This window comes from Urocampus carinirostris, chromosome 2, assembly GCF_059441175.1.
Source record: "Urocampus carinirostris isolate Australia breed hairy pipefish chromosome 2, RoL_Ucar_1.0, whole genome shotgun sequence".
Taxonomy (NCBI): domain Eukaryota; kingdom Metazoa; phylum Chordata; class Actinopteri; order Syngnathiformes; family Syngnathidae; genus Urocampus; species Urocampus carinirostris.
This window is the reverse complement of record NC_142350.1, coordinates 15,328,910-15,345,255: the sequence shown is the minus strand read 5'-3', so window position 1 is coordinate 15,345,255 and position 16,346 is coordinate 15,328,910. Positions and strand designations below refer to the sequence as shown.

The window sequence follows — 16,346 nt, the reverse complement described above, 5'->3', positions numbered from 1 at the left end:
CATTATCAGTTGCAGGAAGTTCTTTCCATTACAATTTTCCACTGGAAATTGCTACATATATATTTTTTTTGCGCGGGCCAAAATCTAAAATTGATAAGTAATCTTTGCACAATAAGCATTTCATAGTGCCATGTTTAGGTGTAGCATGCACCTGTCCCATAGGGGGTGATGACACTTCGTGGGACAATGCCGTACCAACTAATGCCAGCTGCCATTAATCACGAGGTAAGAAATGCAACGGCAAAACAAAGCTACCAGAGAGAAATGTTGGACTCATTTTTAAGCAGATTTGTAAAACATGGTGACATTTAAAAGTATTGATAAGTACTTTACCCAACATTCAAGCACTTTCCAATCCTTGAAAACACAACATTAAAATTCAAGCATTTTCTGTCATGATTACCCAAGTGGAGCCACCTGGGGTAATCATCTGGCGCGTTGGAATGTGCTTCCTGATTGGTCAATGCTCCCTTTTTAAACGCGTTACGCGGAGAACTATTTGTGGGAGGATTAATTCTGTACCCCGTAAGACTCTCCCGATTACCTCTGCCTTCTTGTTTACCTGATTTTGCCTGCCTGCCTCCGTCCCACGCTACAATCTTCTCTTCAGTCCCGTCCTGGTAAACTCGACCTTCTTCCGTCCCACGCTACGATTGGCTACGTCTTCCGAAGTTGTCTTCACGACGTGGCTGCTCACGTTCGACGGTCATCGTGTTTCCCGCTAACCCTTACGCTTCCCCAAATAAAAGACTTGTAACGAACGCTCTGGGGTCCCCTGCTCTGTTCTGGTAATCCTCGTGACAGAATCCTCCCACCAGAATGGACCCCGCGTTCGTACATCTGCCCCCTGACCGCTATAAAAGTCTGAATCAGCAGCGCGATTCCTGTTGTGCAGTTCGGCAAGTTTGATTTTTGCAACCCGGAGATGGAATAAGAGCTTGCTCTGTCCACTCCACGCATCGGCCCGGTATTGCAGTACCTCCGGGAACGGTGCATTCGCAATGATCGCAGCAAGGCTTTAGGGCTAGGACCTTAGCTTGGCCTTTTGGCTGAGAGTAAGTGTCCCGGCTCCTAGGCTTTGTAGCGTATTATGAACTGACCGATAACGGATAATGGATAATGAATAACGAAGATAGAACAATAACCCTTAAAAACCCCAAAACCCCAAGTCATTTCCGACATGGCGAAATTGGCTAAGAAACCTCCGGCCGTATGACTGCAAACGACTCCCATGCCTGCCTGCTCGACTCCCATGCCTTCCTGTTCGACTCCCAAGCCTGCCTGTTCGACTCACAAGCCTGCCTGTTCGACTCCCAAGCCTGCCTGTTCGACTCCCAAGCCTGCCTGTTTGACTCCCAAGCCTGCCTGTTCGACTCCCAAGCCTGCCTGTTCGACTCCCAAGCCTGCCTGTTCGACTCCCAAGCCTGCCTGTTCGACTCCCAAGCCTGGCTGTTCGACTCCCAAGCCTGGCTGTTCGACTCCCAAGCCTGGCTGTTCGACTCCCAAGCCTGGCTGTTCGACTCCCAAGCCTGGCTGTTCGACTCCCAAGCCTGGCTGTTCGACTCCCAAGCCTGGCTGTTTGACTCCCATGCCTGCCTGTTTGACTCCCATGCCTGCCTTGAGTCTCCCTGTAGTGATTTTCTCCAGTCTTTCCTGTCCTGTCTTGTCTGTTCTGAATCTGCTCCCCCTGAGTCTGACTCTTCTGAATATGCTCCCACTGAGTCTGACTCTTCTGAATATGCTCCCACTGGGTCTGACTCTTCTGAATCTGCTCCCACTGAGTCTGACTCTTCTGAATCTGCTCCCACTGAGTCTGACTCTTCTGAATCTGCTCCCCCTGAGTCTGACTCTTCTGAATCTGACCCCCCTGAGTCCGAACTCTTCTGAATCTGACCCCCCTGAGTCCGAACTCTTCTGAATCTGACCCCCCTGAGTCCGAACTCTTCTGATTCTGCCTGTCCTGTCTGATTCTTCCTGTCCTGAGTTGACTCTCCTGATTTTCCTGTGTTACTCTGTGACGTGCCGTGGGTTTATTTTTATTTTATTTTCCTGGGGAACTTCTGGAGCCGTTCCTTGAGGGGGGGGTTCTGTCATGATTACCCAAGTGGAGCCACCTGGGGTAATCATCTGGCGCGTTGGAATGTGCTTCCTGATTGGTCAATGCTCCCTTTTTAAACGCGTTACGCGGAGAACTATTTGTGGGAGGATTAATTCTGTACCCCGTAAGACTCTCCCGATTACCTCTGCCTTCTTGTTTACCTGATTTTGCCTGCCTGCCTCCGTCCCACGCTACAATCTTCTCTTCAGTCCCGTCCTGGTAAACTCGACCTTCTTCCGTCCCACGCTACGATTGGCTACGTCTTCCGAAGTTGTCTTCACGACGTGGCTGCTCACATTCGACGGTCATCGTGTTTCCCGCTAACCCTTACGCTTCCCCAAATAAAAGACTTGTAACGAACGCTCTGGGGTCCCCTGCTCTGTTCTGGTAATCCTCGTGACATTTTCAACGATTCCAGGAACGAATCCTGTGTACAGGTGCACCTAATTTTTCCCACCACGAGTCAAAAATGTCTTGAGTAGACACAAAAATAGACTAAGATGAGTCAACCCTATTTTTATTTTCTTTTTTCTCATCTTTGATTGTTTCTATTGGCTGGAGTAAAAGACTGCCGCATTGTACGCCATCCTTTTGTTGAGCATCTGGGATGAAGGCACTCCATCCTGCATTGGAAATTCCCTGAAGGACACATCTGCATCAGGCAAGTCATTGGGGAGTCCCGGTTCTCTCAGCTGGGGCCTCCATAGTTTGGGATGGAAGCAACAGTAGTATATGCATTTAAAGAGAAGTCCCAATAAGTAGGTCAGAGGTAGAGTGATGAGCAGCGCCACCGCATACGATTGGGAAGTCACCGGGTCTCTGTAGCACCACCAAGTGGCCAGGAGGATCCCTCCGTCAGTCGTGATGAAGCTATGGTAAATGGCACTCCTGCCTCGAGTCCGACCCTCGGCCACATTAAACCAGCTGAAGTACCAAATGAGCCCCACTGTGGCCCGGTAGAGCCATTCCCCACCCGTGCTGTCCATAAAGTCGGTCCTCTGCCGCCAGGCCCACATGACCAAGCTGGACCAGACAATCAGGAAGTGGGCTGCTATGTAGGCGGGCAGGACAGAAGCAAAGAGGGAAAGGGCAGCCACCCGCGGTGAGATAAGAAGGAGGTTCCACAGGAAATAGACCAGCGAGGAACCCCAGCCCTGCTTGGCCTTGTCTGGCAGGAAGGAGCGCAGGCAGCGGTGGTAGTCCACTACCATCCAGGCTATGGACGTGGTCGATGCCACAATGCTGACAACTGCCAGTGAGAAAACCAAATGTAAGAAAACGTTTCCAGTGTTTCCCATACCATTGAAAGTCTTTGGCGGGCCTCCTGGATCCAATATATATATAAATAAAATATATATAAATGCGAAGTAGGGCTGCATGATTAACCAAAATCTAATGGACATTGCGATGTGACCTTACAGTTCAAGGATTTATAGTTTATTGTTTCTGAGTAATAGTGTGTATGGCCAACCAGAATTGTCACAATTCGGGTTTTAATGGTGCCCCTGGACACGTATAAATTGTCCACCCACCTGGGTCTTTTAACACAATTATATGGGAAATACCGATGCCTTTAGGATTTGTTTTTTAAATTCTTATCCATAGCATTGGCAAGGTAAAACAGTAACACATTTTCAAGTGCTGAACTAATATGAATGGGTTGACTATCACTGACTATCAGTTGTAGTACCACAAATAATCACTAGATGGCAGAAACTTTTTTGTTAGGCTTCTACAGACATGTACTGCCTTATACATTTTTATTTTATGATAGAAAACCAATGATCTCAAAATTGCAATAAATTAGCAAGGCCTTAGCCAATGTGCACAGGTTGACTGTTACTTTTAGTTCTACTACTGCAAATCATGACTAAATGACAAAAACAGTTATGTTAGGCCTACACGGGCATACACAAGATTTCTAACATTTTATGACAGAAAAATGACTATCGTAAAACAGCAATACATTTTGCAGTCACTGAACCAATAGGCATGGGTTGACTGTTAGTTGTAATGCCTCAAATAATCAGTAGATGGCAGAAACGGTTAGGCTTATACTGTTCTATACAACATGTTTTTGTAGTTAATAATAGATAATTGATTATCTTAAAACGGCAAGAAATTTGCGGGTGCTGATAGACTATGCATGGGTTGACCGTTGCTTTTTGATGTAATACGTCACATAACCAATAGATGGCAGAAACAAGTAGACTTATAGTGCTCTATGCAAAATTTGAATGGTATTTAACGATATAAAACCTTTTTATTGAATTGAAATCAAACATTTCTGTGATCTTAGAACCCAACCTCACAGATCTCAATTTTGGTGGCGATCCCTGTGCTTATTTTGTGTACATCACTAGGAGAGGACAACTCACACTGGACGGTCCTGGCTTTGTTGGTGCGCAGCACCACATAGATCATTAGCGTAAGTTGCGGCGCGCTCTCGCAGAAGGTCTCGATAAGCCGCAGCATGCTGAGGTCGTGGGTCAGGTACACGGCATACTCGGAGCCTTCCTCTTTTCGCCACCATACCCGGAAGCCTTGCCTGATTGCCGAGATGTGCCTGCATGAACGGGGAAACGCGTGACACGAAGATTGTTGAGTGAAGGTGAACACCTCAGACCAACAAAACAGGTATGGAATGTGACAGCGTGCATATACTTTGTCACCACCACACCTCAACAGACGTGCATGTTCACGGCACTTGTCAGATGTAATTATAACCTTTATAACAGGGTAATGGCTATGACGTAGAACAGATTTTCTAAACTTTTTCATTGACACACCTTCTGAAGGGACAGTGTGAATTATTTAGTGCTTTCAAGTGGTAAGATAATTCATCTTTAAAGTAGGCAAATTCTACTTATCCAGCATGTACAAATATCTTATGTAAATTTAACCTATATTACAGTTGGAGAATAATTGTGCTAATTTTCGGAAATATTTTCTGCCTAAACCTAAAATATTTTCTTAATAATATTTAAATACATTATTCGTTTTTTTTCAGTGATTTCCCTAACACATATCACGTAAATATTTATTTTACAACAACAAAAAATAACGTGTCCAAGTAAAACAGGGAAAATAATCCTTGAAAAAACTTTTACTAGATTTTTTTTTAAATTAGGTAATACAACAACAAAAAACATAATTTAACTTATTTTACAGATGTTTTTTGTGTTTCTGGTTAATTATGTTTAAAATATATAGTCAAATGAGTAAAATAATGTGTCATTAATGTTCTGAGTTTGCATCATACTACTTCATTAAATACAATTTAAATAATCAGACCCCCAATATAGTACGTTCAAGTGTACCCCCATTTTGAACCACTGGGCTTGACAGTGTTCATGTGTGAAATCACAAAAATAAGTGTATTATTTCAACAGAGCTAAAAAATACTAAGAATCTTCTGCGGTTAACAGGCCAGTTCGGAGCAAATTTCTAAATAAATAACAACTACAAAAATAAAAATCAAGCAATGTTTATTTGATGGTTATTACTGGTCGCTTATGTGATGTTTGCCGTTTTTAAGCAATATCATTGTTTAAGAACCACTTTTGAACTGAAAATTGCGCTCATAAATGCTACTGGGAAAACATTTAAAATCTGAAAATTATCCGTCTATTCTGAAGTTGTTGTTTTTTAATTATTTAGCAGCTTTGTTGTAAAAAAGGGCGGCACAGTGGTTAGCGTGTGTGCAGCACAGTTCTGAGGTCATGAGATCGAACCTCCTGTGTGGAGTTTGCATGTTCTCCCCATGCTTGCGTGGGTTTTGTCCGGGCACTCCGGTTTTTTCACAAATTCCCAGGTTAATTGTCCCTAGGTGTGAATGAGTGAGTCAGTTGTCTGTCCCTATGTACTCTGCGACTGGCTGGCAACCAGTTCAGGGTGTCCCCTGCCCACTGCCCGAAGATGGCTGGGATGGGTTCCAGCACCCCCGCGACACTACTGAGGATAGCCAGTGCAGATAATAGATGGATGGATGTTGTAAAAAATAAAACTGTGGTGTGTCTGAGCCTGTTGTATCATATACAGCGCTTAGGGGAAGTATTGCCCCCCATTGCCACATTTCAGGCTTCAAACTTAAAGCTTTAAAAATCTGAAAATGTTTTCTTAGAATCAACAACATGTGAGACACAATAGTAAAATGGAACCAAAAGATTGCAACCTTCAGAATTTAGAACAACGAAAATGAGTTGCAAGTATGTTAACTTGAGCACTGTAAAAATGCAGTACAACCTATTTATTGTTTAGTTGATCATTTCTTTTTTACATCTACATAATTGAGTTTTTTGAGAGGACTGTGGTACTTTTTTGAGCATCTCACATTATTTTCAAAACACATTTTTGCACGCGTGTTTTTTTTTTTTTTTTTTACCTGCAAAGGAAACCAAGTTGCAGCACGTGCAGCAGGCATGTGAGCTTGACTCTGTCCACGAAAAGAACCGCTTGGGTTCCCATTTGGCTTCGGAAACCTGGCAGTCGGCGATCGTACTTCAACCAGAACCAACTGAACATTTGAACGACGGACGAAGACAGGATCATGAGAGCGATCAGTGCCCCGAACCACAAGAAGTCGCCGTGGCAGTAAAACTCGACGGCCACCCACAAGTCGGAGCCCCAGTCCACTAAGAACGTACAAACACCGATGACGGAGAAGACGAAATCGATCCAAGAATATTTTGAAAAAGTCTCGCGCTCCATGATGATTCCGCTTCCAATTAGCAAGCTAGCTGCGCTTTTAGCCAACGAGCAACAGGCGAAGCGGACCGTTATTTGTCTCCAGATGAGACCTTACTTTCTTTTCAACCCATGGAGCGCATTTAATCAAGACTTATAAACGGGTATCAAGTCGGGTCCATGCCTCCCCCGTGACAAACGAAACATGTTCTTTTAAAAGTTTTGCATAAAGTTAAAAAAAAACTACTCAACTAGGAAAACAAAACAATCCCTCGGCAATAGGACAAGTTCCAGCCACAGTTGCTTATACGTCACGTGATAGGGCGCAACATCCGGCAACGAAAGGGTGTTTTTTTTTTAATTAATGCAAATTATTTAGCGTCCCATTCATTTTAAAAACATTGATTTAAATAATAAGCAAAAAATATGAAACGTAATGTAAAGATGCATTGTTTTGTTGTTTGTTTGTTTGTTTGTTTGTTTTGAGAAATTAGCCTACTTGTCATAAATGATCCTCACTCAGCTATCTTGCTGCCAGATTTTGTCTACTTTTCTTTAGCAGACCATAAAAAAAGTGAACGGAGTTAAAATTGTTCTCTTTATAATATTTTTCTTGTTTTAAGTGTTTTTGTTTTGTTTTTCTCTTCCTGGCACTTTCCTCTTCCATTGTTTCTTCTTTTTTTTCTTTTTTACTATTTTCTACTCTGATTTCTTTTCCTTCTTTCTTTTGTTTTTTTTCTAAGTGCTGTATTGATACCCCCCCATCTGTGCACAAAAGGCTAGAAAAAAATAGAACAAATAATGTAATGTTAGCCAAAAACACTCTCATGAAGGGCCAGACTAGTAAATTAAAGAGAAAGAGGGAAGAGAGACAAAGAAAGTGATAAAGACAGAAGGAAAGAGGGAGCGCATGAGGAAGGGAGAGAAGAGGAAATAGGAAAAGAAGTACAGAGAAGAAATAAAGAAAGTAAGAAATAGAGTAAGAGAGTAAAGAGAGACAGGAGGAAAGAGGGGAATAAATAAAGAAAAGAAAGATAGCAAGAGAGAGAGGAAAACAAGAGACAAATGGAGAGGGACAAAGGATACAAAGAAACGAGAAAGTCAAGGAAAAAAAAGAGAGTCCTAAAGAGAAGCAGAACGAGAGAAAAGAGACAGGACAAAAGAGAGACAGAAGGAGAGAGAGAGAGAGAGAGAGAGAGAGAGAGAGAGAGAGAGAGAGAGAGAGGGAGAGAGAGAGAGAAAGACAGAGCTCCAGTTGCTCTGCAAGTGGCACCTGACTTTGGCGACATCATGTGGACATATTTCAAACTGCAGCTTACTTTCCTCTTGCGCTTCTCTCAGTGTTGTCTCGCGGCCTGGATTCATACCCTTGGCGGGCCTTTTCCGCCCGACGGGCTGCATATTCGACACCCTTGGTATAACCAAAACGACAGATTAAGGTGAACTGTGGCATCTACATACTTGACTGAGTCGCTTTGTAAAATATGAAAACCTATTTGTTTTTATAAAACAGTTCTTTTTTTTCGAGGGATAGCGATGTCCAAGCGCGAAGGGGTTTTTACAACCCTTCTTACCGCCGAAGAAGAAAATCAATCACGCCCGCTCGCGCGGCCTTTTGTGTAAAACTGCATCGTTCCGCTTGTCGCACTCCTAGTTCTTTTTCGACCCGACTGGGTCGCCTCGTCGAACTATAACACCAACAATTGTGCGAAAATGTCCAGGGTTTATATCGGGAGGTTGAGCTATCGAGCCAGGGAAAAGGACGTCGAAAGATTTTTCAAGAGCTATGGGAAAATACTGGAAGTGGATCTCAAAAACGGGTAACACTGCGGCCCCTTTTCTATAATGCCAATGTCGGTTAGCTTGAGCTAACGTGTTTGCATGGGCCTGTTTATTTGTGCAGGCCCCTACGGCTAACATTGTGTTTAAAGTGCAGTTATATTCTTGGCGCCGAATGTATATTAATGCACGTTTCTCGTGCTCACGTAATCTACATTTAGACTGTTAACTTTACGGAGCTAACATTAAACGTGGCAATGTCACGATGTGAGCATGCGCTGTGTTGAAATTCACAGATGAACTTATTTTGTGTTCGCGGTTTTTACCAACACTGTGTGATTTATTATTGACAAGTGTTTTGTCCCGCTATTAAATAAACCCCCCCGCTTTAAAGGGGCAGTGTACATGCCTCCCTGTGGGAAATTAATACAATATTGATTTGGATGATCAAAAATTCACACTGTCATATACTGTGCGTTTTTTAAACTTCTCGTAGGTGCAAAAACACGGTTTGCATAAAATGAGCTAGAGAGAGCCGACACATCCTCCATTTTTATTTATCTCGATTTTCTTTTTCCATAAGTTTCTTTCCCCTTTGACCACTGGTTTTTATTGGATTGGTTTTCCGCCTTCGGTTCTTTTGTTCGTTTTTCTTATTGTTCTCCCTTTTCTGTTTTTCTTTTTTGCTCATTATTTTCCTTCCCTAACCATTTTCCCCTCATTTTTCTTTGGTTTTCTCTTTTTCTGCTTTTTTTTTTCTTTTTTACTCGTTCTTTTTATTATCTTTTGCCTTTTCTTTTTTCCCTTTTTGTGTTTGTTGAATTTGATGACCTATCGATGATAATTGTTTTTTGTAAGCGTACTTAGTCTAGTTATAACGAAACAAGTGAAATGATCTGCATTTATATAGCGCTTTTCAAGTCAATGACTACCCAAAGCGCTTTACATTATGCTTCACATTTCCCAATAGTGGCCGTGATCTGTGCAGCCATGTAAGGCGCTAACCTGCTAATTGGGGTTTCAGTGTCTTACCCAAGGACACTTCGGCATGTAACACGGACAAGCCGGGATTCGAACTGGGATCCCACCTTATCAGGGCTACACGAATTTGAGGAAAAAACCTAATTGCGATTTTTCTTACCAGTGTTGCAATTTTGATGCGATTCTCAATTTTAAAAGGAAAGCGCATTTTCTGTGTTTGTTTTGGTTTGCTGTGATTACTTTGATTCATGACCTACCAGTAGACACACTTTAACATGAGTGGGGAAAAATGAAAATGGTTATGGCATCATGTCACATACATGTTTAATGAAGAATATTTTGAATAGAGCAGTCTTAACAACTATTTTGTTTTTATAGATCTTAAAAAAATAACAACCCGTGGGGCCAATTTTAATCCCATTTATGCAGCCAGAGGTTATTACCAGTGACGCACTTTAACCTGCCTGCAGACATACCCTTGGAAAAATGTGAAAAATACTAATGTTTAGTTTTCCAGATTGTAATCAAACTTGACCTGGGACCAGGTAAGGCTTCATGCATTTGTCTCAGCTTATTTTCCAGCTAAGATGCGCAGGCGACACTCATCTTGCATGTTATTGCAAACAAAAAATCTGTCGCGAATAAATCTACTATTTCTGTGTGTTCTGACTTAAATTACTAAATGCTAGTAGCACTTGCAGTGATTATTTAAGTTGGGTATAAAACTTGAGTGTTTCCTTTCAAAAGAGACCAAAACTGTCCCAGTTCTCCAAATAGTTCAACAGGATTCACTTTACCTTGAGTAGGTCTAGGGTTGAAATTTCAGGTAAATTTTTACAGGATTATTACGAGGTGAAATTTATGTAAGCGGCATCCTCTTCTGGAAATTTTTTTTTAGGGTTTGCCTTCTATAAATCCTCGGGGGGAAAAAAACGCAGGGTTATGCGATCGCACTACGTATGGATTCGGTGACCTTAGTACTTTTTTGACCTTAGTAATAAGACAAGTGACCCTTTTAGGAATGGTTCTTTTTAATGTGTCCTGCTAATATATCAAGTGTCTTCCCATGTGTAGGTTTGTTGAGTTTGATGACTCGCCTATCGGCATGTTGTTTTTTCTTTGTATTGCTTGCGTCTCTTGGAGTGTTTTGTGCCGTGATAATGAAACAAGTGCCCACTTGTGTATGGGTTTGTTGAATTTGGAGATATTGGTCAGTTGAATTGGATGATTTGTGCTGTGTTTGTGTTTCTTTTTTTAATGTTTTCTTTCAGGGATAATAAAATGAGAGCCCCCATTGGTATTCGCCCGATGAATTTGACAACCTGTGCAACACAGATGATTTTTTTTTTTCTCCGTTTTTATGTGTTAAGTATTTTGTGCCATAATGAACAAGTTACTCTCCTTAGGTATCAGTTTGTTAAATTTGATCTCCCAATGATTGTTCCTTCGTATTTATGCGCTTTTTTGTATGTTTTAAGTCTCGTTCTAATGAAGGGCACCCCTTAGGTATCTGTTCGTTTAATTTGCTGACCTGCGCGACACCAGTTTTTTTTTCCTTGGTATTGTGAGTGTGAATTATTTTGTGCCACGATGACGAGGTTCCTCCCCCTTAGGTATGGGTTCGTTGAATTCGATGACCCGCGTGACGCAGACGATGCCGTGTACGACCTGAACGGAAAGGAACTGTGCGGGGAGCGCGTAATCGTGGAGCACACCAAAGGACCCCGTCGTGACGGAGGCTACAGTGGTGGTGGTGGTGGCGGAGGTGGAGGTGGAAGGAGTAAGTCTGCATGCAGAATATGGCTTTTATGCAATATTTTTATATATTTATACAAATATGTATTTGAATTGACTCTTGTGTTGCTAAAGTTTTGTCCTTGGTGGCTTGTGTGCGTCTGCATCGGTGGAAAAACAAAAGGAGTTAAGCTATTTGGTACTATTAATAATTTCACCATTCAACAAAAACTGTATCCGCAGAGGTATTGTTTCCTCCGCTTCGTTATGCAATAATTAAAGTTTTGGCGCCTTAATTTCCCTTTTTGATTCCTAGACAGAAGACAAAGAGTCATCTTTTACACGTTGCAATGTGAAAAGTGTTTTGAGTACTAACAAACATGTATATATGTAGAAAAAGAATCACAATTGTATTCAGGTGCATAGTAAATAATTACACATTAGCCAAGATTTATTCCCATATCTGTTTTTTTTTTTTAGATATTTTTTTTCCAATAAACACATGAATCTAACAGTTATGGCAAAGCCAAATTGAATATCTTAATCCCTGAAAAGGACAGCGTATAATTATTATTTGGGGGACGGACCCAAAGTAAACCCAAAGCCACACCTCAGCCTTGCATTTTGGTGCCGCGCGTACTTCTGCTTGGGTGTCGAAGTGAACATTCAGGTTTACTTTGGGCCTGGTCCCTCAATCGAGTTAATCGGTCGGATCTGAGTTTTTATACCTGTGGGCCTGGTTGGGCCGGGCTATCGCAAGAAACAAAGGGTCTCTGGATAGCAAAAATGTTCTAGACAGATCCTTTTAAAAAAAAAAAAAAAACAACAGAATATTATAGTCGGGTGAAGTAATATTCGACCAGTAGATGTCGCTGTACGGTCTAGTGCAACCGTAAATGAGTGCTACAAAGCACAAGTAAGAATACAAAACTACGGAGAATATATAATTGATTTTTCCTGGTCATTTAAGTCGGTGCAGTTTTTGCTGCCAAATGAAACGCTGTCCCTTTAAACTAATTACAAATGAGATTTCTTTATAGGGTTGAGTGTACCCGAGCCACCAACGAGTTGAAGTAAAATGTAGTAAATTGTAAAGTAGCTACCAAATATTGTAAATCTCATATTGTATAATGTGAATGATGTTGCTAATTTTTAAAGTTGATTGTCAATGTTAAAGGTAGAGATTTAACAAAGTACCTCGATGTTTCAATTGAAAGAGTCCTTTGCTGGCTGCCCGCCCTATTGCTGGCCATGGTGTCCCCCCTTTCCAAGAGTGTGGTTTGACCATTCTGGGGCCCCAGACCAAAAAAGGGAGCCATTGTGAATGAAGACCGCTATTGCCATTAGGCCCAGCCCAGGCCGGGTGGTGAGGATGCCATGGGGGTTAGGAACAGATGTGGGTTCAGCCTCAAAACAGAACATTTATGCTAACACTCAGATGTCTTTAGGCTAGCTTAGTAGACCGAAAACTATTTCCATTTAATTTTTTTTTTTTTTTTTTTTTTTTTTTTTTTTTAATGGTTCCCAGTGTTTCCCATATATGGAAAGATTCTGGCAGGCCAACGGGGTTTCACTGGTCCCGCCAGAGTATCACAAATATGTAGTATGAAAACATAGTAATCATTTTTTAATGTAATCGCGGTTAAAGGGGACGAGAACTGTACCGCAAAACGTGAAAATCCCCTGAGTGGCGTCACTCCTTTTACAAAAGCCCCCGAGGGTCAAACTTACCTTGATGACGTCCTTACTAACTGAGAGTATACGGCTCTTAACAAAATAACAACTAACATCTACAAATAACATAGAATTGCAGTTGAATAATTGGTCTTTGTCATTGTACAAAATTGTAGGGTTATTCTTTTAGTGTAAGATGGTGATTTAGAGAGCGCAGGCTAATAGCACACTAGCTTTGGGCAACCTTGAAATGAGCCAGGTGTCTGTGATGATTAAAAAACGAGTTGTATATCCAGGTCATCTGTTTCATGGGTAGTTATCTGGCATTGGTGAGATATAGGCTCAGCAAGAGTGGTTTGTTAAGTAGCAGTAGCCCGGACCTTCGACACTGCTTTTGCCTTCTCTCCCAACATCGCCTCAGTCTTTTCCTGGACCATATAACAATCACATATCAGTGCTATGGTCTGTTTATCCGTCGATAACATCTTAGAATAGTAACGTATCGGAAAACGTGATACTTCTTTAGTCTTTGCATTAAACTCTTGTCTCATTTACCATGCTTTGTGGGTGTGACTTGTATCCTGTGTCTTTGCATTTCATAACTAGTGCATTTATAGTCCAATAGTTTACAAGGGCACACATTCATCATAGATCTAGCTTTTGATTTTTGTCCTAAAATGCACCAGATGAATGTGTAGGGATTTAGAATCCCCCAACTCCCCAGACTGTCCACCCACCAGGGTCTCACAAAATTCTATGGGAAACACTGGTGCCCATTTTGTAGCTTATTTGTAGTGTATTGTTTTTTTAATGTCAATTTGAATAACTATAAACAAGATTATTTTTTTTTCTGTCTAAGTAATTAATGAGCTTAAAATTTCCAGAATGGTTTTATTTTAGTGGTAGTAGTTTGATGTTCAGTATAATAGACAATCCTACGCGGTCCTCATTTTGTCGCCCTATCCTTGTCAACTCGAAAGGTGGTTACGGAGGACGTTGGGGCCGAGACCGCTACGGTCCACCCATTAGGACGGATTATCGGCTCATTGTCGAGAATCTGTCCAGTAGGTGCAGCTGGCAGGACTTAAAGGTACGTTTGAGCAGTTTGAAAGCAACAATAAATGCGCGGAAGACGTTATTTAAAGGCGAGCGGCTCGTTTTCAGGATTACATGAGGCAGGCAGGGGAGGTGACTTACGCAGACACAAACAAGGGCCGAAAGAACGAAGGCGTGATAGAGTTCCGGCTCTACGCCGACATGAAGCGGGCCCTAGAGAAGCTGGATGGCACCGAGGTCAACGGCAGAAAGATCCGGCTCATCGAAGACCGCCCCGGGGCCAAACGCAGACGATCCTACTCCCGCAGCAGAAGCCGATCCAGGTACGCCGGATACATTTCCGGACTATGGAACGCACTTGGTTAGAAATCCTCAGCTCTGTAAAGTAAAGCCTAACTTTTAAGTTCATAGTTGAGCACAGTGGTTCTCATCTGGCCTGACTTCAGGAACCACCATTACACCCTAATGACGAGCTGTGACCTAAATCGAGAAGACGTTTTCAAAATGAGGAGAGCTGTTTGAAGCAGAAATAGTATCGTTTATTCACCCTTTAAAAAAAAAAAAAAAAAAGACCAGCAAAACCAACATGACTTCAAGTACTGTACTTGCATGCAAGTGTACATTGTTTATAAGGAATTCCATAAACTGTTAATAGCCACATACTAAAAAAATGCAAAATATTTAAGCGTGTAGCTAAACATCCCAATTATTAAACTACAGTCAATAAGGGTTAATATGCTGATTAAAAAGCTGAACCTTAAAACCATTTTGTAACTTCCAGGAGTGCTTCATTTTTGTATTTTGACTATTGTTGTCACTGTTTTCCACTTTTCCTTCCCCTTATCACTTATTTTCTCAGGAACCATTATTACAGACTTCTCAGTGCCTGATATTAAATCACAATGTCTTGTAACCATAGCGATCACATCCCTTCCTGACCAGATGATGATGATGAGACTTTGGCATATATATTTTTTTAAATGAATAGGCTCTATTAAAGAGTGAACTACCTGTTACTATATTTCCATAATTTTTGACTTTCACCACACTGTTTATCTAAGCTCACATGCCATATAGGGCTTCCTTCACACACAGTCATTCAGCAAATGCAAGAAGCACCACTAGGAAGTTGGGTTGCCTCGATGTGTGGACATAGATCTGATCAAAGGCACTTCTGCCAACTATTGGTAATCAATCATACGGAAATCATTCCCAGAGGCTGCATACGTACCTGTGAGCATCACAAAATCCCTTTCGTTTAAACAAATAAAATGTATTTTTACGTTTTGGCAGCATAGTCCCTATGCTTATGAAAACGTATTTATGTGTTATGGCATTGGATTAGTTGAAAATTTCATTTTAAAATCCAATTTGTCGATTAATAAAATGATTAGTTGCGGCCCTAATGTTTATGACTGAACCAAGACCTGTGGCTAATTCAGGTCCCGCTCCAGGAGCCGCAGGTCCCGCAAGAGCCAAAGCCGCAGCGAAAGCAGCAGCCGGAGCCGTTCTCGATCCAGGTGAGTCCGACGAGGTTTTTCTAAAACGGTGAATCGCGTTTTAGGTTACAAATGGTCATATTTTGACTTTCAGGCCGGCTTCCCGCTCTCGCAGTCACTCGGACAGCAAAAAGAGTAAAGGAAAGAGCAAGAAGGAAGAAGAGCGCAGCAACGGGGACCAGAAAGACATGAGCAGGAGCCGAAGTCCAAGGAGCAAGAAGGATGACAAAAACGCCAGGGTCGAGTCCAGATCCAGGTCCCGTTCTCGTTCCGTGTCAAAGGGGCGCGATCCCCCTAAAAGTGACGAGGAGTTGGGCGACCGGGAGAGGGCTTCTCGCTCCTGCTCCCCCGCCGACTCCAAATCCAGAGCGAGGTCCAAGTCAAAATCAAAGTCCAAGTCCCGCTCACTCACCCCCGTCAAAGGGCGCTCCCGCTCCGCTTCTCGTTCGGTGTCCCGCTCCAAATCCCGTTCCCAGTCCCGCTCTCGTTCCCGTTCCTAGTTTTTATTTTATATGCTTCTCCTCCCCCCCCTTTCCACTAGTTTTTGATAAGTCGCTGTTCCAACATAGATGCTTTCCGTTGACGTTTTCATTTTATATGCTTTATTTTTTTCTCTTGTAGATCGTTGACATTACAGTGTGTGATACTGTTTTTGTTTTTTTTAATATATTTGAAATGGTGGTATGTGTCCCTGCCCCCCAATAGTCTGAATATGTGCAGCTGTGCTTGACTGGAAATAAATATTATCTCACCTTTTTGATATGGAGTGGTATTTACAGTATTTGGTTAATGGGGACCAGCGACCCCCCGTCAGCCTTTCATAAAAGCCCGCCTTGACG

At 42.1% G+C, this 16,346-nt stretch overlaps 2 protein-coding genes and 1 pseudogene across 2 annotated transcripts; 2 read left to right on the top strand and 1 right to left on the bottom strand.

Annotated features, from left to right (window-relative positions):
* Window positions 1–880: 880 nt before the first annotated feature.
* Window positions 881–1,001, top strand: LOC148371170 (U2 spliceosomal RNA; annotated as a pseudogene).
* A 1,598-nt stretch (window positions 1,002–2,599) lies between these two features.
* Window positions 2,600–7,119, bottom strand: xkr8.3 (XK related 8, tandem duplicate 3). The gene is made up of 3 exons (XM_088327816.1): window positions 6,483–7,119; window positions 4,477–4,664; window positions 2,600–3,347 (listed from the first exon to the last, which is right to left on the bottom strand). The coding sequence occupies exons 1-3, from the start codon at window positions 6,806–6,808 to the stop codon at window positions 2,647–2,649; spliced, it is 1,215 nt and encodes a 404-aa protein (XP_088183942.1). The 5' UTR covers window positions 6,809–7,119; the 3' UTR covers window positions 2,600–2,646.
* Window positions 7,120–8,369: 1,250 nt separating this feature from the next.
* srsf4 (serine and arginine rich splicing factor 4) lies at window positions 8,370–16,264 on the top strand. The gene is made up of 6 exons (XM_088329097.1): window positions 8,370–8,604; window positions 11,158–11,324; window positions 13,933–14,042; window positions 14,117–14,331; window positions 15,451–15,528; window positions 15,602–16,264. The coding sequence occupies exons 1-6, from the start codon at window positions 8,498–8,500 to the stop codon at window positions 16,005–16,007; spliced, it is 1,083 nt and encodes a 360-aa protein (XP_088185223.1). The 5' UTR covers window positions 8,370–8,497; the 3' UTR covers window positions 16,008–16,264.
* The last annotated feature ends 82 nt before the right edge of the window (window positions 16,265–16,346 follow it).